The 25,241-nt window shown below is 49.2% G+C and overlaps 1 protein-coding gene across 1 annotated transcript in view; it reads right to left on the bottom strand.

Moving 5' to 3' along the window:
• VWA5B2 (von Willebrand factor A domain containing 5B2) overlaps positions 1-25,241 on the bottom strand; it is a 67,938-nt gene that overhangs the window by 11,441 nt on the left and 31,256 nt on the right. Inside the window, exons 3-12 of the mRNA XM_084639143.1 lie at positions 24,553-24,714; positions 15,853-16,072; positions 15,044-15,198; positions 8,891-9,022; positions 8,223-8,347; positions 7,825-8,001; positions 4,462-4,572; positions 3,477-3,679; positions 1,549-1,663; positions 76-258 (exon numbers count right to left, since the gene is read on the bottom strand). Coding sequence (XP_084495269.1) covers positions 76-258; positions 1,549-1,663; positions 3,477-3,679; positions 4,462-4,572; positions 7,825-8,001; positions 8,223-8,347; positions 8,891-9,022; positions 15,044-15,198; positions 15,853-16,072; positions 24,553-24,714 — 1,583 coding nt within the window. The remainder of the gene's footprint in view (positions 1-75; positions 259-1,548; positions 1,664-3,476; positions 3,680-4,461; positions 4,573-7,824; positions 8,002-8,222; positions 8,348-8,890; positions 9,023-15,043; positions 15,199-15,852; positions 16,073-24,552; positions 24,715-25,241) is intronic.

The raw sequence follows: 25,241 nt of genomic DNA, 5'->3' as shown, positions 1-25,241 counted from the left end.
AGCTACTGTCCAATCCCCACTGGTGAGCATGGCCCAGTGGAAAACCCTCACCCCCGCTACACAGAGGGTTCTTACTGTCTTCTTGTCCCGGAAGCTGGCGATGTTGTAGAGGGTACAATAGCTGATGAGCCGGTCTCCTGGGTACAAGGCTGCAATTTCATTGGGTGACAGCAAAGCCTCCATGGTGTCAGGCACATACCAATCTATGGTGATGTCACTCACGGCGGGCTCAATTGCCTTCTTCAGAGACTTTATCAGCTGAAGAGGGGGCAGAAACCAGACCCATCAGCCCTCAGAGGCTCACAGCCTCCCCACCTATATGTTCCACTGCCATACGCACTCCAGGGGGCTCCAGCCCTTTGAATTACCAACCAGTTGTTGGTCCCGAGAAGCAGATGACAGACACTGAATGCTGAGCCACCCAGAGCTCAGAGCACAGACTGGGCCTCCCAGACACTGCAAGAGGCTTTGGGTCACAAGATGGCACAGAAACACTGATAGCAGGAACCAAGCTGGAGTAGGGGATGAGGGTAGATCTGGGGCTACAGGGGCGCTGTTAAATGCTGGTGGCCAATGCCTTGCTGAACACTGGCAGAGGGCTGGCTCAATGGATCCTAGGGGAGTGAGCAAAGCCTGTTCTTGGCACTAAAATATCTTTCAAAGTCATTCAGGGTGGGAAGGACCTTAATTCTTCTCCCTCTACATTTACTCTCTCAGAGCTCCCATTGCACTGAGTTCCCTCCCACCGACGGGAGATGGATGCAGCTCACTCCAGAGCCCAGGGTTACCACTCTGAGCACCAGCCTAGGTACTGGGGCCCCAAGAGCAGAAACGAGGCCCTACACCCCTAGGGACTGAGTGACAAAGGGTGGGGGAATGGTGGAAGGATGGCCATGTGGTTAAGACACAGGTGGGACTCGGGACAGCTGGGTTTAATTTTTGGCTCTGCCACTCATTCTGCATGATCTTGGGCAAGTCACCCAGGCCCAGATCCTCAAATCCTCGGAGCCTTGATTTCAATGGAAGCTAGGAGCCTATACCACCACTTCCTTTGTCTGTTCAGGTTGTAAGCTGTTTGGGGCAGGGACCATCTCTCAGTGTGTTCGCAGTTTATTAACCTAGCGTCTTAGCCACTGGCCATGGCACGTCACTATGTGTCTGAGCAGTGCCCAGCACAACGGAACCCATCGCAGCCAGAGCCATGTAGATGGGCATTCCCAGCAGGTGTACAGTGTAGCCATGCTGCCTAGATCAAAGTGGTGCGTTCTGTGTTGGAGACCCCTGGTCCCTGCCATGAGCCACACGCCACAAGCTGTGTGACATGCCAAGTCCCCTGGTCTGTCTGCAGGCTGGGCCCTGCAGGCTGCACCTGTGGGTGCTCTATGTAGGCCACCCCTCTGTAACAGAAAGAGGGCAGCTGAAACCAGTGTCGTTCTATGCCCATTAGGTATGGTGGGTGAGCTTTAGGCATCCTTGGTTAATAGAGACCTCAGTGCTTTCACCCCCACAACTGAGTCCAAAATATTGGTGCAGAGGGAGGACGCTTACCTTTGGCTGCAGCCTCTCCTCAGGGCTCAGAAACTCAGCCCGACCTTTGCTCACTTTGGCCAGGCCTCTCAGGAGCCTCCGGCAGACTCCAGAGCCCAGGCCAAAGCTGAAACACCTGCAGGAATAAGCAGAACTGCTTAAAAGCAACCTTGAGGCCTATTCTGAGACCCACCTGGCCTAGATGGGGATGGCTCTAGCCTGAAAGGAGGAGGCACTGAGCCACCCCACTTGGGCTGGGATATTTGTAGGTTTTCTAGGACTAGGTCTGCACTGGGGTCTTTGGCACAGAATGCTCAGAGACCTCTCTCCTGGAGTTTGAGGTTAGAGCTGGTCGGAAATGTTCCATTGAAAAGTTTTTGATGCAAAATGACATTGTTGTCAAAATCAAAACAATTAGACATACGGTGTTTGTAGTACTGGCCCCGGGATGAGAGGATAAGGCAGGTGAGGTAATACCTTTGTAGAACCATGTCAATTTAAAACAAAAACTCAAAACAAAGAACATTTTGAATTTTAATTTTGAAATTTTGGGGCTTTTTTTAAAAAAATTTCATTTGTATATTTGTATTATTCTTTATAACACTTTGTGACATGCCCATAGCAATAATGCATAATATGCACCTCTGCTATAGACCTGCCATACTATGACATAATACAATATAGTTACAATATTTTATTATTTTATTTTATTTTTAAAATCATTAGAGGGCAGCTGCTACTTAGTACAGATTGAAACATCGCATCTTGTTTTCTAGATCTGAGTCTCCTGTTTGTGTTTTCATTAAACAGTCTGACAGGCTGACATTTGAAGTAACGTACAAATAATAAAAACGACATGAAGATTACAATTAAAAATCAAGGTAACATTTCAAAATCCCCAAACAAAAATTTGAAATTCTGGAACAAACATTTTCCAGGTCCAAAAGTTTTTCCGAAATTCTGTTTCGTGAGAAATTCATGAGAACAAAAACAAATTTCAGAATGTCAAAATTTCCTGTGAAATGGGAATTCTGAGTTTGGAGCGCTGTGTGTGTGTGTGTGTGTGAGTTATTCTCTCAGGAGTGAACTTTGGTATAACCAGGGCCAGGGCCGTCCCTAGGGAGGTGCGGGGTCAGCAACAACCCCCTCCTTTCTGCCCCAGGCCCTGCCCCCACTCCACCCCTTTCCCCAAACCCTGCCCCGCCTCTTCCCGCCCCTGCCCTGCCTCTTTCCGCCTTCTGCCCCCTCCCCCAAGTGACGCTGGGAGCCAGTGGGGCGGGCTGGGGTTGCTCCTGCCGCTTCTCACCCGTGAGTGCAAGCCTGACCCCCGCTGCCGTCACCAGGCCTCCCACTATCCCCGCAGGCCAGCCTGGCCCCTGCACCCTAACCCCACCCACCCTGGGCCGGCCTACTGCCCCCCCGCACAACACGCACACAGAGCCATCCCTAGGGTACAGCGGTTCGGGCCGGCCGCCACAGGTCCCCCAAAGAGCGGGCCCCAGGGTGGCCACCCCGATTCGCCATACACTAGGGACGGCTCTGACTAGGGCTTAAATTCAGCTGGAGCTGTCCAGAGCAGAGCTCCGGTAAATATTTTCAAACCCATGGGACTGAAGCGCCAAGCCATGGCGCACCCTGCAGGGCTTCAGCCCTGAGCCCCCCTTGCCCCACAGCTGAAGCACAGAGCCCTGGGAGGTTTCATAGGGAGCCCCGAGGGTGGGGGGAAGATTGGGAGGGGCTCAGGGAAATACCCTAAGAGAATTTAAGCCCTGGGTATAACAGTACCAATGCAGGGCCCTCTGCTCATCCCCTCTGGCACCAGGGGCTGCAGGCTAGTTCCCCATCCCCTCAGCCATCCTTCCCACAGCAGAAAGATTCTTGTCCTGTCCCTCCCCTGGGTTTGTTTCCCTCCCCCCACAACCATACACAAACACACACACACTCCATACCTGACGGTGCTGGCCTGCCTCCGAATCAGCTCAATGATCTTGCCTGCATTGCTGACACTGGCATCTGTGAAGATGAAGAGCTGGCGCGGGTAACCACGGTGAAGAGGCTGCCCCAGGATCCAGGTCAGAGCAGCCAGAAGGTTGGTCCCACGCATATCGGCCTGGAGCTTCTGTATGTACTCACAGGCCAGTCTGAGGTTCTCCTGCTGACACAAACAGTGTGGATTACAGGGGCACCCGAAGCCCACAGAATCACCTCCAAATTCTCACTCTTCTCCCCTCCTGTCTATAATCCCACCACACTACAGTCATGTTGAAGCAAGGAGTCTGATACCGAGCGCCGATCTGCTGGCAAGTGCCGCTCACACCATGGGAGCAGCTAACTTTCAATCACAGGAGCCAGAGAAAAAGACTTAAGTCAGGGGTAGGCAACCTATGGCACGTGTGCCAAAGGTGGCACGCGAGCTGATTTTCAGTGGCACTCACACTGCCCGGGTCCTGGCCACCGGTCCCGGGGGGGGGTCTGCATTTTAATTTAATTTTAAATGAAACTTCTTAAACATTTTAAAAACCTTATTTACTTTACATGCAACAATCGTTTAGTTATATATTATAGACTTATCGAAAGAGACCTTCTAAAAAACAGTAAAATATATTACTGGCATGCAAAACCTTAAATTAGAGTGAATAAATGAAGACTCAGCACACCACTTCTGAAAGGTTGCCAGCCCCTGACTTAGGTGTTAAAGAAGCTCATGATGAGAGTGCACCAAGCAGCCATGGCCCATGAAGAGTCAGGGACGTGGATCAGGGGGCGTTGACTATTGGAGGGGTTGGTCATGGGGGGCCAACATGAGGTGGGGAAGTGTGGTGAAGGCTTCAGACTGGGATGAGTGAGGGAGACTGGTGCCTGGGGACCCTTGAGCCAGGTTGTGATGGCATCTGGGTTATGAGAGACAGGAATCCTCACATGCACCACACTCACATTGCTGCAGGGCTTGCTTGCTGGGAAGAGGGGTTTGATGTGGGAGCCAAATCCAGCAATGTTCAGTAAGGTGCCAGAAGGGAGGCTCTTCACTGCCACCAACAAGGCCTCCTGGGAAGAAACGAAATATAACACATATGGCAGGTGAGGCCAGTGATGATGGGGAGAGCGGAGAGTGAGGCTGATCAGCTGTAAGCAGGACACACCCTGTCCATGAAAATGCACCTCTCCTTACCAAGGAGATCCACCAGGCTGCAGAACCATCTTCCAGGGGAAGGGCTGAGAGCCCCACTGCTGGGAACGTTCATAACTGGACTGGACAAAGCCTTGGTGCATGGGCTAGAGAGAACACTCCTGCATTGCCTCTGTGGGTCCATTCGATTTCTGACATCTCTCAACAAACATGGCCTCTGGGACCCCTCCCTCTGTGGCACAAGGCTGGAGCACCTCTCTGCGGAGTCACTTCCTGGTACTGGCACTCACTGGGTAACTGAGCCAAGTCACTTCCCTCCTCCTCAGTCTCAGATGCCCCCCTTGCCTTTCTGGGTCAGCTGAATAAGGATGCTCCATGCACAAGGGCCACTGTGGAAGGCGGTGTTGGGTTGGGGAAGAAGCACACAGATGTGTTGCTGAGGCTGGACTCACTGGGGGGAAGGAGACCGGAGGCAATGTGACAAGGGGGAGCAGCAGCAAGAAGCTGAGGTGTGAAGGGCCTTGAAAGGGAGGACAAGAAGCTTGGATTTGATGCAGTGAAGAAGGGGAGCCACTGGAAGGCTGTGGGGGGGTGCTGGGATCAGAGGGTCAGGCAATGACAATGATCCTAGGATGTGGGTGTATTTCTGGTTAAAGCCTACAGGGCATATCTTCAGCTGCTTAAGTGCCCTGCTTCTTCACAGGCTACTTCAGCCATTGAATTACTGTGGAGCTATGGACTGATGGAGCTGATCTGCCCCTATATATTTACACACACGTTCGATACAGGCCAAGGAGTCCAGGATGTCCCGGACAAGGCGATCACATCCTGTTCCTGTTTCAGCCCCTCTCCCCGGATGGGATAGCTGCGTTTTCCCATGACGAATCTCAGTGTATTTACAGCCCATTTTTCTAATCTCTTTAGGTTTCTTTGTATCGTCTTCCTGCCCTCACTGGTGCTTGTATCACCTCTTCAGTTAGTCTCACCTGTGAACTTCCTTAACATGCTTTCGGATCATTACATGAAAACGATGAAGAGGATTAATTAGCTCAGGTTTACACTGTACCTTAAATACGTGAAACGCTATGCAAATGCTAAGTACCACTATTAGAGAGACAAGGTGGGGGAGGTAATATCTTTTATTGGACCCACTTCTGTTGGTGAGAGCTCTGTGTAAGCTCAAAAGCGTCTCTCTCTCACCAACAGAAATTAGTCCAATAAAAGATATTACCTCACCCACCTTGTCTCTCAAATATCCTGGGACCGACAAAGCTACAACACCACTGCCTACAAGTAACACTATTAACAAGTTAACTCAGACAGGTCCTGGCAACAATCCCTACAGTCCCCACTAGAAACCTCCTCACAGCTCTACCCATTGCCATTGGCAGTCTCTCAGTTTTCAACCCAGGTACCAGTGCGCCTATCCAAGCCAATCAGAATGAATGTTTCAAGCACCATTTCATGGGGCACAATCAAATGTTTTCTTTCCTAAAGTCTCTCTCAGTAAAAACTGCCATGTTCCTTTCATTCACTGATTCTACTGTTCTGTTAGAAAGAGCAATCAAATTTGCTTGACGTGATTTATTCTGTACAGCCCCTTATTGCTCATGGTCCTCTTACTCTATAAACAGCATTCTCAGAGTATCCATCCCATTATTCTAGAAGGGACATACAGGACAGTAATTGTCAGGATCATTCTCTGTCAGTTTTTAACGACTGGTACCACATTTATTTTTCTCCAGTCCTCTCATATCTTTCCAGTTCTCCAAGACTTTATAGAAACAGTTCAGCAATCAAATGGATTTGTCAGTTTATTCCCCTAATGCCCTGGGGTCTGGGCCATCCAGACTAGCTAATCTTTATATGGTCACATTTTCCAAGTATTCCCTCACCTGGTTTTATCAATAGGTCTTCACTATTCCCTAGGCAGCAAATCCAGCCTGAACAGCTGGGCTGTGGAGATGTGTAGGGAAAGTGTGAAGGAGTATTTTCTTCGGCTGCAGAGAAGCTGGGGAGCCATTCTGCAAAGACCTTTCAGCTCAGTTGCTGCAGTAGCCTATGCAGGGCATTCACACAGCCTCACCCTCACAGGAGGAAGGAGATGAGAGGATCCACACAGTGGCAGATCCACTGGTCCCACCTCCAGCTCATCCACATCTCCCTCCCCACCCCTCTGCAGTACAGAGGACTTCACTCACCTACTGCAGGTCCTCTGCCCCTAAACCTGTTCATACTGTACAAAGTCATATTGGTTCCATGGCCCAGGGGCTCTCAGAGGAGGGAGATGGATTTGGCCTGCGTGTCCCAAACCTCTTTGCTTTATTAATTTAAGACAATTTTTTTTTGAGCAGCTCAGAACCTCAAACATCTGAGTCAGCACTTATGTCATCCCCTCCTCATTTTCTAATGTCTCTATCCTTCCCTTCCCCCAACCGTTTCTTTAAAAGCCCTTCTTATTAACAGCCTCAATCTGCTTTGTCTTTTCCCTGCAGCATGGACTGACCCTGCACATTGTTCAGCTACCTCCTCCCCTCTCTGTTTCTAATACAGATCAGTCTGTGATGTCTGTCTGTCTTCCTTCCATTCTAATCTCTAAAGTCTCTCCACATTGGCCAAAGTATTTTCAGAAGTAACTAAGGAGTCTTGCCCCTCCAGGATATCATGTCCCTCCCCGCAACCCCAAGCAAAAGCATGAGAAGAGAGATGAGACTTACACCCTGCCCAGATGGTCAGCAGACTCAGGCTCTGGTGGACTCAGTGAGAAAGCAAATTGCAGTCTGTCTCCTCCAAAGCAAATGGCATGACCTGGCCCCTCCCCACAACATTCAAATCCAGGGATTGTTAGCAAGTCCCTCAGTTGACCTCAAATGCAGCAGCACAGGGAACAGAGGTAGCCAGCCTGCCTGTTAAGTAGCTGATCAACCAAGGGGATTAACACAGTCTCTGTGCCATCAGGCCCCACTGAGAAGGAGGAAAGGAATCTTGAGGGCTCAGGGCAACCTAATGTTTCCTCCCTCTCACCTCACCCCCTAATGGGAAGATTCGAGACACATCAGTGATTCACCCTGAGGACTTGGAGCCATCCTGGCCACTGCTTGTTCCTGGCTTTCTTCCCCTAGGTGCATCTTATGCCGCCTGTCCCCAAGCTGGGCCCTTTTCCCCCTGACCTTGATCCTGATGATGTTGGGGCCACTCATGCTGCCGCTCTGGTCGATGAGGAAGAGGATTTCCCGGGTGACCGTCTGGAGGTCAGTAGGCACACTGCCCACCTCAGGGCAGAAGTTCAGCATCAGGACCGGGTTGTGGAAGATGTCTTTGTGGAATCGCTTCTGAACGAAGGCCACCTGTGAGCACGAGAGAGAGATGGGAGTGGGGTGGGATCCTCAAGCCTCACATCCCCCTTCCACAGGCACTTCCCCTTGAGCCTCACACATCCTCGCCCAGGACAGCTGTTTCCTCCGAGTCTCAGACTTCTCCCAGACCTTCTCCCATCCCAGTCCTCTAACTGGCTGGGACACCTCCCCCTCCAGGACCACCCTGCTGAAGACCCTCCAAGGCTGGTCACCTGTCTCTCCCGATCACTGTCCTTCTTGGCGATTCGCACGTAATCCCGACGACTCCTGATGTGTGCCTCATACTCCTGGTAAGTCATGGCACCTTCCTCGATGACCAGGTGAGGGCAATGGGGCTCTGGACAAAAGGACAAACATCAGAGAAGTCAGTAGCTCCCATCCTATGGCCCTGGGACACTTCCTGGTGCTCCTCAGAACTTAGAGTCATGAGGACCCAGCAATTGGGAAGTGAGGTGCTGGGAGGGGAGCTGGGCCCTCTCCCTTTTGAAGTGGGCTGCAGAACAGAATGGGCCCCTGACACAGTCTTCTAGGACTGGTGAATGGAAAAAGCCTCTGAAATACTAAATATGACTCCATGTAAGAGAATTGGGGTTTACTCCACTGGCAGCACCCCCGGCTAGGAGAGGCAGAGAATTAAACAGTGGAGAGCTTCCCCATGCTTAGCATGCCTGCTCCCTTCTCCACAGCACCACCAGCTGGAAGAGTCTCGAACTGTAGTAACCAGGAGCTTCCCACAGCTAGCGCTCCTGCTAGGAGAGGCCTTGAGCTCCCAGAGTCAGTGCCTCCTGAATTTTCCCTGCAGTGCTTCCTTTACCCTAACTGTGGACTCCAAGTTAAAAACATGCTCCCAGTGTAATGTTGGTTCACTTGTTCCTCTTACCACAGGGGTACAAGATAATCTCCAAACTCCTGTCACATTGGTGACCCTCTGCCAAGGTAACACAAATGGTGGAGGCAGAGTTGGCATAGGGATTTGCATCAGCCCGTAGGGCATGTGATGGGCTCTCCAAGCCTGCAGGGCAGAGGAAGAATAAGAAGCAGAAGTTACAGTTACTAAGGGGCTTAGGGAGATAGGGGTAAGGCCCATGATTTGTTGTTTTTAAAGGTACTCAGGCATTGCTGCACTCAGTGTTGTAACACCTAACCAATTTAGGAGCCTAAATTTCATTTTCAAAAGGCATTCAGGAGACAAAATCACATTGACTGTTGATGGGATTTAGGCACCTATATCAGGTAGATGTCGCAACATTGATGCACAGAAACGCCTAAATACCTTTAAAAATCTGGGCCTAAATCATCTAGTCTCAGCTCTAGATCATCATTGTGGCTTTTATATCCAGACATCATCCCAAGGCACTTAGGGTATGTCAACCCTGTGATGGCGAGTCTCAGCACCTGGGTATACAGACTCGGGCTTGAGCTACGGTGCTAAAAATAGCAGCATAGCATAGATGTTGCCACTTGGGCTGGAGCTCAGGCTCTAAGACCCATCCCCCTTGCTAGGTTTCGGAGACCAAGCTCCAGCCCAGTGGGAACGTCTACACTGCTGTTTTTAGCACCATAGCAGTGAGCCTGAGTCTGCAGACCGCAGCTGAGAATTGTTGCTGCAGATTTTTTTTTTGCAGGGCAAACATAATCTAAGTCCCTGTTGCATCAGCTGGGTGCCTTTTTTATTTTTTTGAATACTTGTGGCCTGTTATGCCAATTCTTTCTCTCCCCTAGACCCTGCTGTTCCTCCTCCGCAGAAGACTTACAGAGATATCTGGAGTAACTGCAAATAGATAATAATTACATCCAAAAAGCTATGCTAAAAGAACACTAAGGTTGCGAAGTCAAGCACTGAAAAGTTAGGAAGTGTCAGAACTCAGGTTGCCTTTGCAATCTGAATTCAGCCCCCTTGTGCACATGCATTATGATACAATCTTTAATTGCATGATCACATATGATTTTTTCCACAGGACCCCTGCCTCATTGAGTAAATGAGAAATTATTCAATATTTTTTATCCCACCATTCAGTGATTTGCCCCAGACCTTATTTACTCCATACCATTCAAACCCTGCCCTGAATTCAAAACTGCTCATTCTCTCCTGAGAGTTTTTATGATGCTCTCACCTTTGTATCTGAGGGCTGCACAATCTTTCTTTAATTTATCTTCACAACACACCTGTAGGAATAGGTGCTATTATCATGCTCATTCTACAGATGGGGAATTGAGGCACAGAACAATTAAGGCTAAAATTGTCAAGTGTCCACTACTTTGGGGGGCCCAATGTGAGACACCTGTGGCCTGATTTTCCAGAGTACCAGGACTTTATATGTTCAAAGCACAGCACAGCTCCAACAGTCTGCAGCTGCCATTCTGAGCACTCTACACATCTGGCCATAGATGTCTCACGCTGGGCATCCAGAAAAGGAGCAACACACAATTAGTGGCCAACCATGAACATTTTGGTTTAAGTGACTTTCCCAGAATCACCTAGGAACTCAGGGGCAGAGGCAGGGATAGAATCCAGTTCTCCAGGGAGACATTCAGTTGCCTTAACCATGAGAGCATCCTTTCTCGTCCTGCAGTCCCCTGCCTCATCCACTACTCAACTTCCTACTTCTGCAACAAACGAGGCAGGGGTCCGAGAGACTACAGCCAACCCTGATTCATTCCCAAAGCCCTGTCCATTCTGTGGCAGTGAATGAAGCTGTAGTATGTGATCATGTGATTAAAGACTGTACCACAATGCATATGCAAAAGAGGCCAAATTAAGGCTGCATTTTTGGTCTGGACAAACAATGTATTTTCCCCTAATCTCACTCTTGGAAACAGGCAAACCATTTCAGCAGAAATGTTTCAGAACAACTCAGGCTGAGGCAGACATCTGGTATGGAAAATTTCAGCCCAAATACTTAAAGTCTGGCAAAGTTATAAGCAACTGAAAACAGGGTCTTATAATGGAAAGTTTATGCAACCTTAACTCCAGGGCACACTACCAGCTCTGCTAAAATAAAACAGATCCACACCATGAGAGGGAGGCGGGGTCTGTCAAACTGAAATGGACAGAATTTTCTCATTTACTAGCCTCCAACACACACACACACACACTCAGGCACATTCATACTTGGGGGTTATCATAGAATATCAGGGTTGGGAGGGACCTCAGGAGGTCATCTAGTCCAACCCCCTGCCCAGAGCAGGACCAATCCCCAACTAAATCAGCCCAGCCAGGGCTTTGTCAAGCCTGACCTTAAAAACTTCTAAGGAAGGAGATTCCACCACCTCCCTAGGCAACACATTCCAGTGCTTCACCACCCTCCTACTGAAAAAGTTTTTCCTAATATCCAACCTAAATCTCCCCCTCTGCAACTTGAGACCATTACTCCTTGTCCTGTCCTCTTCCACCACTGAGAACAGTCTAGATCCATCCTCTTTGGATCCATCTTTCAGGTAGTTAAAAGCAGCTATCAAATCCCCCCTCATTCTTCTCTTCCATAGACTAAACAATCCCAGTTCCCTCAGCCTCTCCTCATAAGTCATGTGTTCCAGACCCCTAATCATTTTTGTTGCCCTTCGCTGGACTCTCTCCAATTTCTCCACATCCTTCTTGTAGTGTGGGGCCCAAAACTGGACACAGTACTCCAGATGAGGCCTCACCAGTGTCGAATAGAGGGGAAGGATCACGTCCCTCGATCTGCTGGCAATGCCCCTTCTTATACGCCCCCAAATGCCATTGGCCTTCTTGGCAACAAGGGCACACTGCTGACTCATATCCAGCTTCTCGTCCACTGTCACCCCTAGGTCCTTCTCTGCAGAAATGTTATGTTTGGATAACATCATTATGCAAGGCCCTGAAAATCTGGTATTGCTTGGCAGAGGGGCAAAATTATCCTTCCCCCTCAGGACTTCCCATCAGCCTCCTTTCACTGTCACACATAGACTCATAGACTTTAAGGCCAAAAGGGACCATTGTGATCACCTAGTCTGACCTCCTGCACATTGCTGGCCACAGAACCTCACCCTCCCAATCCTGTACTCAGAGGTATGCGCAGGAATAAAAATTTGACCACTTTTGGAGGGGCACGTTCTATCTCTCCCTGCCCCCAATGTCCCTGGAACTGGAGAAGCTGGCTCTCTCCTCGAGCAGCTGGCTCTCCCCACCTTAACCCTAGAGTAGTTCTGTGCCCCTGCTGATTATTCGGGGCACATGTGCCCCTGCTTGCCCCCTCTTGTGCACGCCCCTGTCTATACTAGACCCATAACCTCTGTCTGAATTACTGAAGTCTCAAATCATGATTTAAAGACTTCAAGTTACAGAGAATCCACCATTTACTCTAGTTCAAATCAGCAAGTGACCCATGCCCTACACTACAAAGGAAGGCAAAAAAAAAACCCAAGGTCTCTGCCAATCTGACCTGGGGGAAAATTCCTTTGCAGCCATAAATCTGCCAATCAGTTTGAACTTGAGCTTGTGGGCAAGATCCACCAGCCAGACACCTGGGAAAGAATTCTCTGTAGTAACTCAGAGCCCTCCCATTTAGGGTCCATCTCCGGCCAGTGGGATTATTTGCTACTAGCAGTCGCGGATGGGCCATGCGCCATGGTAGGCAATCCCCTCCATAAACCCATCAAGCTCAGTCTTGAAACCAGTTAGGTTTGTTGCCTCCACTGCTCCCCATGGAAGACTGTTCCAGAACTTCATTCATATGCAAGTACTCACACACAAATGTGCACACACCCATGCTTCCATACACAGGAGTATTTATACCAACACACACACACAGGCACATTCAAACACAGGTGCAACGCACACATAGAGCCATGCATGCACATGTGCTCACACACAGAGACAAGCATTCATGCATGCACACAGATGTGCACACACACACATGTATGCTTACACAAGTGCATGCAAACACACACGCTCACACACACACAGCCATGAGCACAAGCACTTACACTCACACAGGGGCACGGGGTTAAACACATTTGCTAAGAGGGAAGGTTAAGGTTTGGAGGCCTCGCAGAAGGAGGAAGCGAGTTTTGAGGAGAGACTGAAGGAGGAGAGGGTGGAAGCGGAAGAAAAGGGGCTCTGCGCATAAGGGACAGTATAGAAGAAAGCCACAGGCTATCTGCTGAGAGCCCTCTGTCCATCCCACTTGGCCAGAGTCTTCCCTGAGCATCCCTTCCTGCTCACCCTTATGCCACCCCACAAACAGACACTCACCAGAGCATGGCCTCCACTGAAACTGCCACTGGCTAGTTACCACCCAGTGTAATATTTGCACCAGTGCTCAGTGCCAACATCCCCACCCCCAGAGGCAGTAGTTCAGGGGAGGCAGAGAAGAGCCTCTTCAAGGTCTAAAAAGGATGGTGGGGATGCTCACAGTGCAGCTGGGACCCCTTGACATTTCTCTTTCTGGCATACCTCCCCCTCCTACCAGAGAGGGGCCTATAAACCACTCAGCACCAACAGACATTTTCTCCAGATCGATGCACAGTGAGGCCGGAGTGCGGCACCTCAGAGACAGATGGGCCTTGAGCCAACACTAATGGGATCAATTCCCCTAACCTCTCAGGCACACACTCCAGTCTCTGTGCAATTCATCCCCATCACATCCCTTCTCCCCACAGCCATTCCTCACTTTCATTTCTCTGAGTGGAGGAGGATATTGGCTAAGCAATAAAGAGCTAGGCTTTTACTGCTGGGTCTAAGTGGTAGCAGCTAAGACTCCACCCCAGGTGAAGTGAGTTGACTGGTCTCAGCCAGCTATCCCATAAATCCATGATGTGCAATGGCATTTGGGGGCAGGAGTAAGTGGACTGGCTCATCTATTGGCCTGCCTCAGATACCCTTTGATCCTTCCTGCATTCCCTGACTCACCCAAGAGCTCTCATTCTATTATTAATGGTGTACTTATTTAACAGGGTGGTTGGGTTCTTCAGCTGACCCTCCTGGTTATAAGGTACCGGGACACCATAGGACATGTTAATTGATTCCTGCTAGATATAATGGAAGTGGCAGTAGCCCTTTGGCCAGAGGTATCTATGGGTGCTTTTGTCTTAAGTGAGTGCCCTGGGGAGGCAGCTTGGGATGGGTTTTCCCTCTCTCAAGTTTGTGTTGAGTGTATTGGAGCACGGCGAGAATGCCACTGGTTCACAGCTTGGCATTTATAGTCATAATCTACTCTCTGCCTTGAGAAGCTTAATCAGAGATGGCATGTCCCAGGGAGAGATAAAATCAGACAAGGACATTGGGGCGGGTTGGACGGACCAGGTTAACATGAGAGAAGGTCAGGAGGTTCCTTGGCTATGGTGGGATCACATCATGTGAGTTCAGCTCCCCAACCCTTTTGTTTTATTGTTCAGCAGCTGGAGCAAAATGAGGCTCAATGATGGAGGGAGGCAGAAGGAGCAGGTCTGGAGAAGGGATTGGACGGAGGGACAGAAAGTAGCTTTTCCCTTAAATACCAAAAGGAAATGTCTTCAGGAATGAGGTGCATCATCAGATAGCCTTTGTTTCATGGGACATCTCTCATTTTAGTCCCAGAGTTACCTACATGTCCCCCCCCAGCTTTTATTGTTGGAAACTTTCCATCAAAAACAGACTCATGAATCTGAGTTAACAGAGAGAGCCATTTACACTAAGGGAATGAATCCCATAACCGCAATGGAATAGTAATTTTTTGGTGCTCTTAATTTTGGGCCTTTGTCACACTCTGCAACCCCGTTTGAGCCTTGGTAGGTGACGGGTAGGATCAGTAAGCGATAGATCTAAGGAGCTGAGGGCTGGAATAGCAGGCTGTGGTGGGTCAGGATAGAGGGACATGAAATGAGCTGTGTGTGTCTGTTATCCCAGGGCTGGAATAGCAGGGGGGGGACTGTGGGTGGGGATTGAGGGACACTAGATGGGCTGTCAGGGGGAGGCTTGGCCAGCTGTTGCCCACACTCTGTCCAGCTCTATTGACACTTCACTTCCATGAGCATTGATGACGCACCAAAACAGAGAGAAAAATAAGCCGACAGAGAAACATCACCCTCATACCTGCCAGCAAGCAGGGCCCCTTGACCAGCAGCTCAAAGGAGAATTCATAGGGGAAAGGATTGTAGGCCTGGCCCCTGAAGATGTCTGTGCTCTCGGGAGGCACAATGAATGACTGTTCACTTCGCAGGCCAGTAGCTCCAAAGCAGCTAGTGGGACTGAAACAAAAGACAAGTCAGTCATGAGCTGACTGCAAAGCACCCGCTAGGGGTGGGCTTGGCCTGCTGGGGAATGTTAGCCTCTGCAGTGCTGAGCAGCCTGCAGACACCTGTATCCACAGCAGCCTCTCTCCCTATCAGCGCAGAGAGCTCTTGCCATGCACTCCTGGGCATTCCAGCAGCTGGGAGATTAACAGGTTCCTCTGATGATAGCCTGGGATGTGCACCAGACTTCAGTGCACTACTGGGTATCTCAGGCAGGCCATGGGGACTTTACTGCCACCTCAGGCCAGTGGAGATCCACAGTTCATCAGGGAGGGAAAATGAAGCGCCTTCCTAAACCCCAACATCCTCCCGCATTTACCTGTCAGGTAATTCCTGGTCTGCCCCCCTGTGAGCAAGCAACAGGAGATTGTGGGAATCCACAACTGGGAAGACCTGGGCAAACCCTCTAGCGTGAGACTCTGTGTTCAGGTTTGGTGAAGTTAAGGTGCATTCTGGGAATCTCCTCAGGAATGAGGTGACCACAGAACCATCCAATGCTCCTTATCCCCTCCTTATAGCCCCTCTGCTTTCCCTTCCCTTCCATAACCCCCTCAGCCCCCACTATGGCACAGACTCCGAGAAAGCCATGAAAATCACCATAGGGCCAACCTGTCGTCACACAAGCCTCCCGGCTCACTCGCATTTTCCGGGACAGCCACCATGAGGGGTGTGAGGATGGAGGGGAACGCAATGTGGAGCGCACCGTCTGGCAGGGTCGACAGCTCCTGGCTGCTGGTGAAGACTACAGTCAGGATTTCTGAGGGCCCAATGGGGCCCGTGCTGAGAATGAAGGTAGATCGCTCTAAATCTTCATCAAGGATTAGGTGACCTGGGCAGGAAAGGAACAGTCAGCAGGCAGTTTCCACAGAACAGGCATTTAGAGCATCAAGCTGGTATTTGCAGTTACAGACCAGCACCAGGACAGGGGATTAGGCCCTCAGCCATGGACAGTCCCAAACTGAAATAGTGAGGCCAGGGGGATTATTATTCATTATACATTAAGTATTATCAGTGTGCTTAGCAATGTACAAACATATAAAAAGACACAGTCCTTGCCCCTAGAAATTTAGTCTAAGGTCTGGTCTCACTATAAAGTGAAGCTGATGTAAGCCACCATGCGTTGACCTATTTGTGTATGTGTCTACACTTGAGCTTGTCTCCCACCAATGTAAGTGCCCCGTTACAGTGATGCAGTAACACCTCCTCCCTGAGCAGCATTGAGCCATGGTCGATGTACTGATGTCAATTCAGTGTGAGTGTAGACGCTGCATTACTTATGTTGACCCTAACAGTCCTCCAGCAGCTGTCCCACAATGCCCGACACTGAGAGTTCTGGTCACAATTGTGAATTCCACTGCCCAGGGATCACGGAGACTGGAAGGCCTCCCTCCCCTTTAAAGCTCCATGAATTTTTGAAATGTCTTTCCCTGATTGTCCAGCTTGGCAAGCACACCTAGCAGCTCTCTTTTGTTGCGTGCAACTCCCCAGCTGATCATGCTGGCTACATGCTCCAGATGCACTCCAGCTTAGAACAGAAAGGAGGTACTGGATCTCCTGGGCCTGTGGGGAAAAGACGCTCTGGACCAGCCATAGAAACATGGATATCTATAAGCAGATTGCCTGGGGGATGCAGAAGGGACCAGCAGCAGTGTTGTGTGAAAGCAAAGAATTTGCGGCAGGCATATCAAAGGCCAGGGAGGCCAACAGTTGATCCGGTGCCGAGCCACAGACGGGCCACTTTTACAAAGAGCTGCATATCATACTTAGCAGAGATCCCAACACTGTCCTGCACACCACCATGGATACCTCCGTGGAGCCCAAGCCATAGGCTTGTGTCATGAAAAGCGAGTTAGGCAAGACTGTCCATCAGCGTGTGGACAGTGGGGGTATGTACACAGGGATGTCCCTTGAATCCTCCTGAGAGAGCTTGATAAAACTTTCATGGAGGTACTCTGCAATCCTCTCTTGAAGGTTTCTAGGGATAGCAGCCTTATGTCTTCCTCCATGGAAGGACCCTTTCCCACACCAGTCAGCGTTAATTTCAGCAGGCACCATTGCAGTATACAGGCTAGCAGCATACAGTTTTGGGCAGTTTCAGGACACTAGCAGCAGCTGTGCTCTCTCTGCCTTTGTTACCCTCAGTAACAAGATATCAGTTAAACCACCACCATCTATGGAAAATGGTGCCAGTATTCAGTGCCATTGGCCTATACCAGTGGTTTTCACCCTGTGGTCTACGTGTAAGGGTACATGAAAGGTGGTTGTTACTATAGAATAGTGGTTTTCAACTTGTCTAAGATTTCCAAAGGGGTTCACCTCTGTTTGAAATTTTTTATGGATTTGCAAATGAAAAAGGTTGAAAACCACTGGCCTATACTCATAGTTTCATGCAACTGAGCAATTCCTCCTCCTTTTCCTCGCCCCTGGCGAGCCATACTCACCATGGCTGGTACTGTGAGTGGCGCCATGCACAAGCTCTCCAAAGCAGAATTGTCAATAAGTATGCCTTGTTTAAAACTTTATTGGAGAAAGAGAAGGGAGCTATGAATCTTAACTTTCACTTTCTGTTGTGACTATAGTGACAATGGTACCTTCGTGTGTTTTACCTGCAGGTTCTCCCGCTACACCTTTGGAATGGCTGAGCCAGATGCGGAGGAGAAAGAAAATTACTCGGGATGACATGTTCAATGAGATCCTCCAAGCCAGTGGTGCATCAGACTGTGAGCAAAGGGCCTGGAGGGTGAACATTGCAGACAGCCTGAAGAAGGAAAGGGAAGACAGGAGAAAGGCCCAGGAGTCCCAGCAGGGAAAGGAGAGAGATGCATCAAGCTATAATAAGGCTTCTCTGGCAGCAAATACAGATGCTGCAGACTCTTGTGGACCTACAGGGTCAACAATCACAGGCATACCTCCCTTTGCCATCCCTGGAGAACTCCATTACACCTCTCTACACACACCCCTAACTTTCCACCTGGCATCAGGGGGCACATCTCTACCTCACCAGTCCACCCCAGGGGACATAAAGGACAACCATTGCTTCACATACACTGACCTGTGAAAGCCACAGTTGCTGTATGAGTAGGTAAATGTGCGTAGGTAGGACACGAATGGTCTTTCCCTTGCTAAGTTATGTTCCATTAATTTATTAAGTTGTTAATGTATTTGCTTTTAAATTGCACAGATTTTTCTTTGTACTGGTTTTGCTACTGAATAAAATTATATTATTTGGAAAATAGTTCATCTTTATTAGCTTCCAACATATGCTGCAGAGTGCCTAGCTGTTCTGAAAGCACCTACTTACTAACTACTTTACAGTGTGACCAGGGGTGAAAGTGAGTCAGGACACTTACCAGTACAGTGCTGGGGCAACTCTGGCCCCCAGAAGGGGCGAGGCCTCTGGCAGAAAGGGCAGGGCTGGGGGGTCAGCATCCCCCAGCCAGCCCTCCTAGGCCGCCTGGCCCGCGCCACCCAGGGCTCCTGTGTTGATTTAAAGGGCCCGGGGCTCCTGCCACTGCTGCTGCAGTAGCAGCAGCGGCGTCCGGAGCCCCGGGCCCTTTTAAATCGCTGGCCACAGGGCAGCTGCTCCTTTTGCCCCCCCGAACCCATCAGCGTCCGGGGGGGGGGGCAAAAGGGGCAGGGACATTAAAGCACTGCAGCGTCCTTTGCTGTGGTAGCGATTTAACGTTGCTGCGCCCCCCCCCACCTACCCCGTTGGCAGCCCAGGGCTGCCAACATGGGGGGGGTGGGGGGCGCAGCAATGTTAAACCCCGGCAAAAGGGGCAGGGTCAGCAGCGCTTTAATGTGGGCTGGGTATGGTCTGGTGCGGGTTCTTACCGGTATGCCATATCGGCCCGTACCGGCTCACTTTCACCCCCGAGTGTGAAATAACTCGTAGGATCATACACACACAGTGTAATAACCATAAATGTACACCAAAAGCACTGCAAAATTATTAGGTACATTGACAGTGTTATAGTCATAGATGTACACCAAGCACCACACCATTTCTAACAGGCCCACAAATAGCAGAGTGAGGTACAGCACAATACACCACAATGCATTACTGTGATCCCACTGTTAAAGTGCTCCTTCAAAGCCTCTATGAATCGTATAGCTCTGAACTGAGCTCTTCTAATAGCCTGTGAATGTGGCTGTTAAAACTCAGACAGACTCCACCCCAGCTGCAACTTTTCCCCCTTTGCTTCACAGATATTATGCAGGACACAGCAGGCAGCTATAATCATTGGGATTTTTGTCACTGAGATCTCATCTTGTGAGTAAACAGCACCAGCATCCCTTCAATCTACCAGGAGCACATTCAACTGTCATTCTGCATGTGCTGAGCCAGTAATTAAATCTTTCCTTGGTGCTGTTGAGATGCCTGGGTATGGCTTCATAAGCCAGAGGACAACTGGTAGGTGGATCCCCCAGGATCACTATTGGCAATACGCTGGTCGGGAAAGAAAGTACCTGCTTGTAGCTTTCTGAACAGTCCTGTTCTTAAAGATGCCAGCATCATGCACCTTCCCTAACAAGCCAACACTGATGTCAGTGAAGCATCCCTGGTGATCCATCAATGCTTGTATAATCATAGACAAGTAGCCATTTGTGTTGATGTACTCTGGGGCAAGGTGCTCTGGTGCCTAAATAGGGAGATGCATGCCGTCTATCGCTCCACGCCAGTTTGGGAACCCCATTTCTCCAAATCCATCCACTGTGTCCTACAAACTGCCAAGAGTCACAGTCCTGTGTAGCAGGAAACAATTAATGGCCCTGCATACTTGCCTGACAACAGCCCCCACAGTGCATTTCCCAATTCCAAAATGATTTCCCACTGACCGGTAGCAATCTGGAGTTGTAAGTCTCCAGAGTGCAATTATCATTCGCCTCTCCACTCTCAGTGAAGCTCTCATTTTGGCATCCCTGCGCAAAGGGCTGGGGCGAGGTTGGCACACAGATCCAGGAATGTGGCCTTGTGCATCCGAAAATTCTGCAGCCACTGATCCTCATCCCAACCTGCATTACGATTTGTTCCCACCTGTCAGTGCTCATTCCTCATGCCCAAAAGTGGCTCTCCATCATCTGCAACTGCTCCGTGAATACCACCTACAAGCTTTAATTGTTTCTCATTATGTCCCACAGCAATCTTTGTCCTCCAAGAAATCATCACATTCCCCACCGATTCCATTCTTCTTACGGCTCTGCAAATACCGGAAGGCCATGCATCCTGTGTTTGCAACACTCATGACAATAGTGCAGAGCTATGCAGGTTTCATGCTTATGTCAGAGATGGCAGACTGTGAGAAGGGTTCATGGGATTTTTTAAAAAGGTGCAAAAAATATGGGATACAGATGACATTATGGGATGAAGACAGCTGCACACTGGGTAGTTGACCCCTTAGTCCCGGTGACCCCTGTGCCGCTCCTTTCTGTCCCACCATGCATTGCTAACATTTCCCAAAGGACAATGCGCTGGATGGCAGCAAGTTGCACACTGGGATATCTACCAATATTGCAACCACACTGTGCATCGACGAAAGCATTGCTTTTCAGGGGAGGTTGGAATCCCCCACCCCTGCTAACACCCAGAAGCCAAAGACAGCCTTGAAAGCTACATGACATAGACGCCTACTCCATGGATGCTCCAGCCCTGGAGCACACACGAAAAAAAATTAGTGGGTGCTTAGCACCCACCAGCAACAGTGGTGCTGCAGCCCCAGCCAGGAATCAGCAGTTCCTAAGTAGCCCCGCCTACACCAATCAGCTGGTAGGCTACTGCACTAATCAGCTGTTTGGCGGGCTCCCCAAATGCAGCCCCCCCTGCCTATCAGCTGTTCTGCAGCCTCTGGACTGGCTGCAGCAGAGGCTGACCCAGTCCTACTTTTCAGCCCTCAGTGTGGGGTGGGACCCCTCCTCCAGCAGCCTCAGGGAGCTGCTCCAGACAGGGTTGGGGATGGGGGGAGCACAGGGTTCCCTCTGCTCTGCAGAAGCCCAGCCTCATGAGCAGCAGTGAGATCTTGCTTACCTGGGTTGGGTGGCCCCGCCTCCTATGTAGATCTCCTGGGCAGGCTCCAGCTCCCAGCCAGCTCCAAATGCAGGCAGCACTAGGTGAGTCCAGGCAGAGGGAGCCTGGCTGGGGGTGTGTAGGGCCCACTGCAGTGGCAGGAGAGGGGAGGCCACCATGGGCACAATTTGGAGGTGATGGGGCATGCAGAATCACTGCCACTGCCTTCCTACATTTCTGCCAGTGCTGAGCTGCTCTGCTCTGGTGGGGAAGGGTCTGTCCACAGGAGTGCCATTGGGCAAGGGGGGGACTGTCCTGCCCCCCCAGGATAGTAAAAATCTGGGGGCAAATTTGTCTCTCTCATCCTTCTCTTGCACCCATGCATCCTTTATCCAAAATACTCATTTGGCATGGAAGTTAAATAGGTGTTAACAAAATCAGACAAAACAGTTTTTCAAAGTGTGATTTAAAATCCCTTCCCCTCTCCATTGCTCCATTTTCTGTCTCTTGACTCTCGTGACGTTATAATTTCACTAGTTCTCCTATTATCATAGGCTTTGTCTGGACTAGCATTTGTTCTCCTGATGTAATTGATTGCCAAAGCTGTAGCTCACGAAAGCTCATGCTCAAATTAATTGGTTAGTCTCTAAGGTGCCACAAGTACTCCTTTTCTTTTTGCGAATACAGACTAACACGCTGTTACTCTGAAACCTGTTAAGTGACTGTAAATGCTAATCTAGATGCAAACATTTGCAGAGTATCAGGACATGGGGGCTCAGCCTGAGCAAACCACAAAACTTTGTGCTCCAGAACAAACATTTGTGGAGAGCCTCAGTTATTAACACAATTAGCATTCACAGTCAATTAGTTCAAATTATAACAGGACCACCAACTCTAGTCTAGACAAAGCCAAAGCATGAGTCCCCCAGGCTAGACAGGACCTGCATTTTTAATATAAAAGGTGGCAACATAAATGTATCTTCACTCCACAAAACAAACAAACACATTAACAAAACAAAAAACACCTAGGACCCCCAAATCTTCATGCATTCTTTACACATCAGAAGAAAATCAAACAAAGGCACAGTCTCAGTTATTGCCCCTTTACAGATCACCTTTAAAAATGAAATGATCCTTTACATTCCTAATTCCCCTTTGTGGGGCTGAAAGACTGGATCTGGGTGTGAAAATTTGTTCCTTTCCACCATTGCATGTACATATAGAACAGTGTGCTGGGAGCACAACAGAATAGGTAAGGGTAAGAAAAAGCTGATAAGTGGGAAAAAGAAAAGGAGGACTTGTGGCACCTTAGAGACTAACCAATTTATTTGAGCATAAGCTTTCGTGAGCTACAGCTCACTTCATCGGATGCATACTGTGGAAAACTCAGTATGCATCTCCAGTATGCATCCGATGAAGTGAGCTGTAGCTCACGAAAGCTTATGCTCAGATAAATTGGTTAGTCTCTAAGGTGCCACAAGTACTCCTTTTCTTTTTGCGAATACAGACTAACACGGCTGTTACTCTGAAACCTGTCATTACGCTAGGGGGAAAGAGGCCCTCAAAAAAACCCTGTCTTGAAAACAGCGACAGGGTTGGTTTAGTAGTCAAGTTTCAGAGTAGCAGCCATGTTGGTCTGTATCCGCAAAAAGAACAGGAGTACTTGTGACACCTTAGAGACCAACAAATTTATTAGAGCATAAGCTTTCGTGGGCTACAGCCCACTTCATCGAATATATAGAATGGAATATATAGTAAGAAGATATATATAGATAGATAGGAAGGTGGAAAGAAAAGGAAAAGGAAAGAAAAAGAAAAGGAGTACTTGTGGCACCTTAGAGACTAACCAATTTATTTGAGCATGAGCTTTCGTGAGCTACAGCTCACTTCATCGGATGCATACCGTGGAAACTGCAGCAGACTTTATATACACACAGAGAATATGAAACAATACCTCCTCCCACCCCACTGTCCTGCTGGTAATAGCTTATCTAAAGTGATCATCAGGTTGGGCCATTTCCAGCACAAATCCAGGTTTTCTCACCCTCCATCCCCCCCCACAAATTCACTCTGGGGGGTGGAGGGTGTGTGAGAAAACCTGGATTTGTGCTGGAAATGGCCCACCTTGATTATCATGCACATTGTAGGGAGAGTGGTCACTTTGGATGAGCTATTACCAGCAGGATAGTGAGTTTGTGTGTGTGGTTTTTGGGAGGGGGGTGAGGGGGTGAGAGAACCTGGATTTGTGCAGGAAATGGCCCAACTTGATTATCATGCACATTGTGTAGAGAGTTGTCACTTTGGATGGGCTATCGCCAGCAGGAGAGTGAATTTGTGTGGGGGGATGGAGGGTGAGAAAACCTGGATTTGTGCTGGAAATGGCCCAACCTGATGATCACTTTAGATAAGCTATTACCAGCAGGACAGTGGGGTGGGAGGAGGTATTGTTTCATATTCTCTGTGTGTATATAAAGTCTGCTGCAGTTTCCACGGTATGCATCCGATGAAGTGAGCTGTAGCTCACGAAAGCTCATGCTCAAATAAATTGGTTAGTCTCTAAGGTGCCACAAGTACTCCTTTTCTTTTTGCGAATACAGACTAACACGGCTGTTACTCAGAGAAGGTGGAAGTTGCCATACAAACTATAAGAGGCTAATTAATTAAGATGAGCTATCATCAGCAGGAGAAAAAAATTTTTGTAGTGATAATCAAGATGGCCCATTTAGACAGTTGACAAGAAGGTGTGAGGATACTTAACATGGGGAAGTAGATTCAATATGTGTAATGACCCAGCCACTCCCAGTCTCTATTCAAACCCAAGTTAATGGTATCTAGTCTGCATATTAATTCAAGCTCAGCAGTTTCTCGTTGGAGTCTGTTTTAAAGCTTTTCTGTTGCAAAATTGCCACCCTTAAGTTTTTTACTGAGTGACCAGGGAGGTTGAAGTGTTCTCTACCAGTTTTTGAATGTTATGATTCCTGATGTCAGATTTGTGTCCATTTATTCTTTTGCGTAGAGACTGTCCGGTTTGGCCAATGTACATGGCAGAGGGGCACTAGTAGTCAAGATTTCTGAGGTCGGGGGCAGGAAGAGGTGGAGGGAGGGCGGGGCCTTGAGTGGGGCAGAGCACCCACCTGGAAAAATAAAAGTCAGCACCTATGCTACAGGTAACTTCTCAGCCCACAGGAAGCTCTTGGTTTCCATCTATGCTTATTTTATTTGAGCAACCCTTGGCTTCAACATCATTTTAGCCACACCCTTGTCCTAATTAGGCTAGGTGACGTCACACCACCCGGCATACTTACCGTTGGCGCAGAGCAATGGCTGGCCCAAACTGGGGCTGCAGTTAATGCAGCAGTCCTCTGCTCGGTGTCGATTCTGGATCTGGAAGGTGATGCTTCTGCTTCCTGTCACAGCTTCAAAACCCACTACCACCTCAGACTCCTCCAGGGGATAGATGAACACACCTTTAGGGGGCAGCAGAGAAAGAATTCTGAGGCTGAGATTGCAAGAGCTACCAGACAGAAACCAGCCTGACTCAGAATAGATTCCAACCTTAGGCTCAACATTCCCAGCCTGCACTACGTGATGTATTAGCTCTTCACCACATATTCTGCTTTAGTGCTGGTGAAAGGTCCTGAAGAGCATCCACCTCCATTTATCCACAGCGCTGCTACAGCACCGGCAATTGCAACATCAGCTTCTCCCATGTTCCACACTCCCTAACATGTCTTATCTCTGCTCTGAAGGCAACCCTTCTATTGTGGAGAGAAGAGTTCAGACTCAGTTTGTTTATTCGGTCCATAGCTCCCAACGAGGGGGTCAAATCTGATGGTGGCTTTTGTGATGTGGACATCTGCCCTCTGGAAATTGGACCGAGACTCACTAACTCACTTCACCTCCTAAACCACTGAACAGCCAACACATGGAAACGACTTTTGGTCACTACTCCCAACGTGGACAGAATGGAGCAGTTGACCTAGTGATGCAAGGT

Source organism: Lepidochelys olivacea, assembly GCF_965140295.1.
Source record: "Lepidochelys olivacea isolate rLepOli2 genome assembly, chromosome: 9".
NCBI classification, from domain to species: Eukaryota; Metazoa; Chordata; order Testudines; family Cheloniidae; genus Lepidochelys; species Lepidochelys olivacea.
This window is presented reverse-complemented; position numbering and strand designations above follow the sequence as displayed.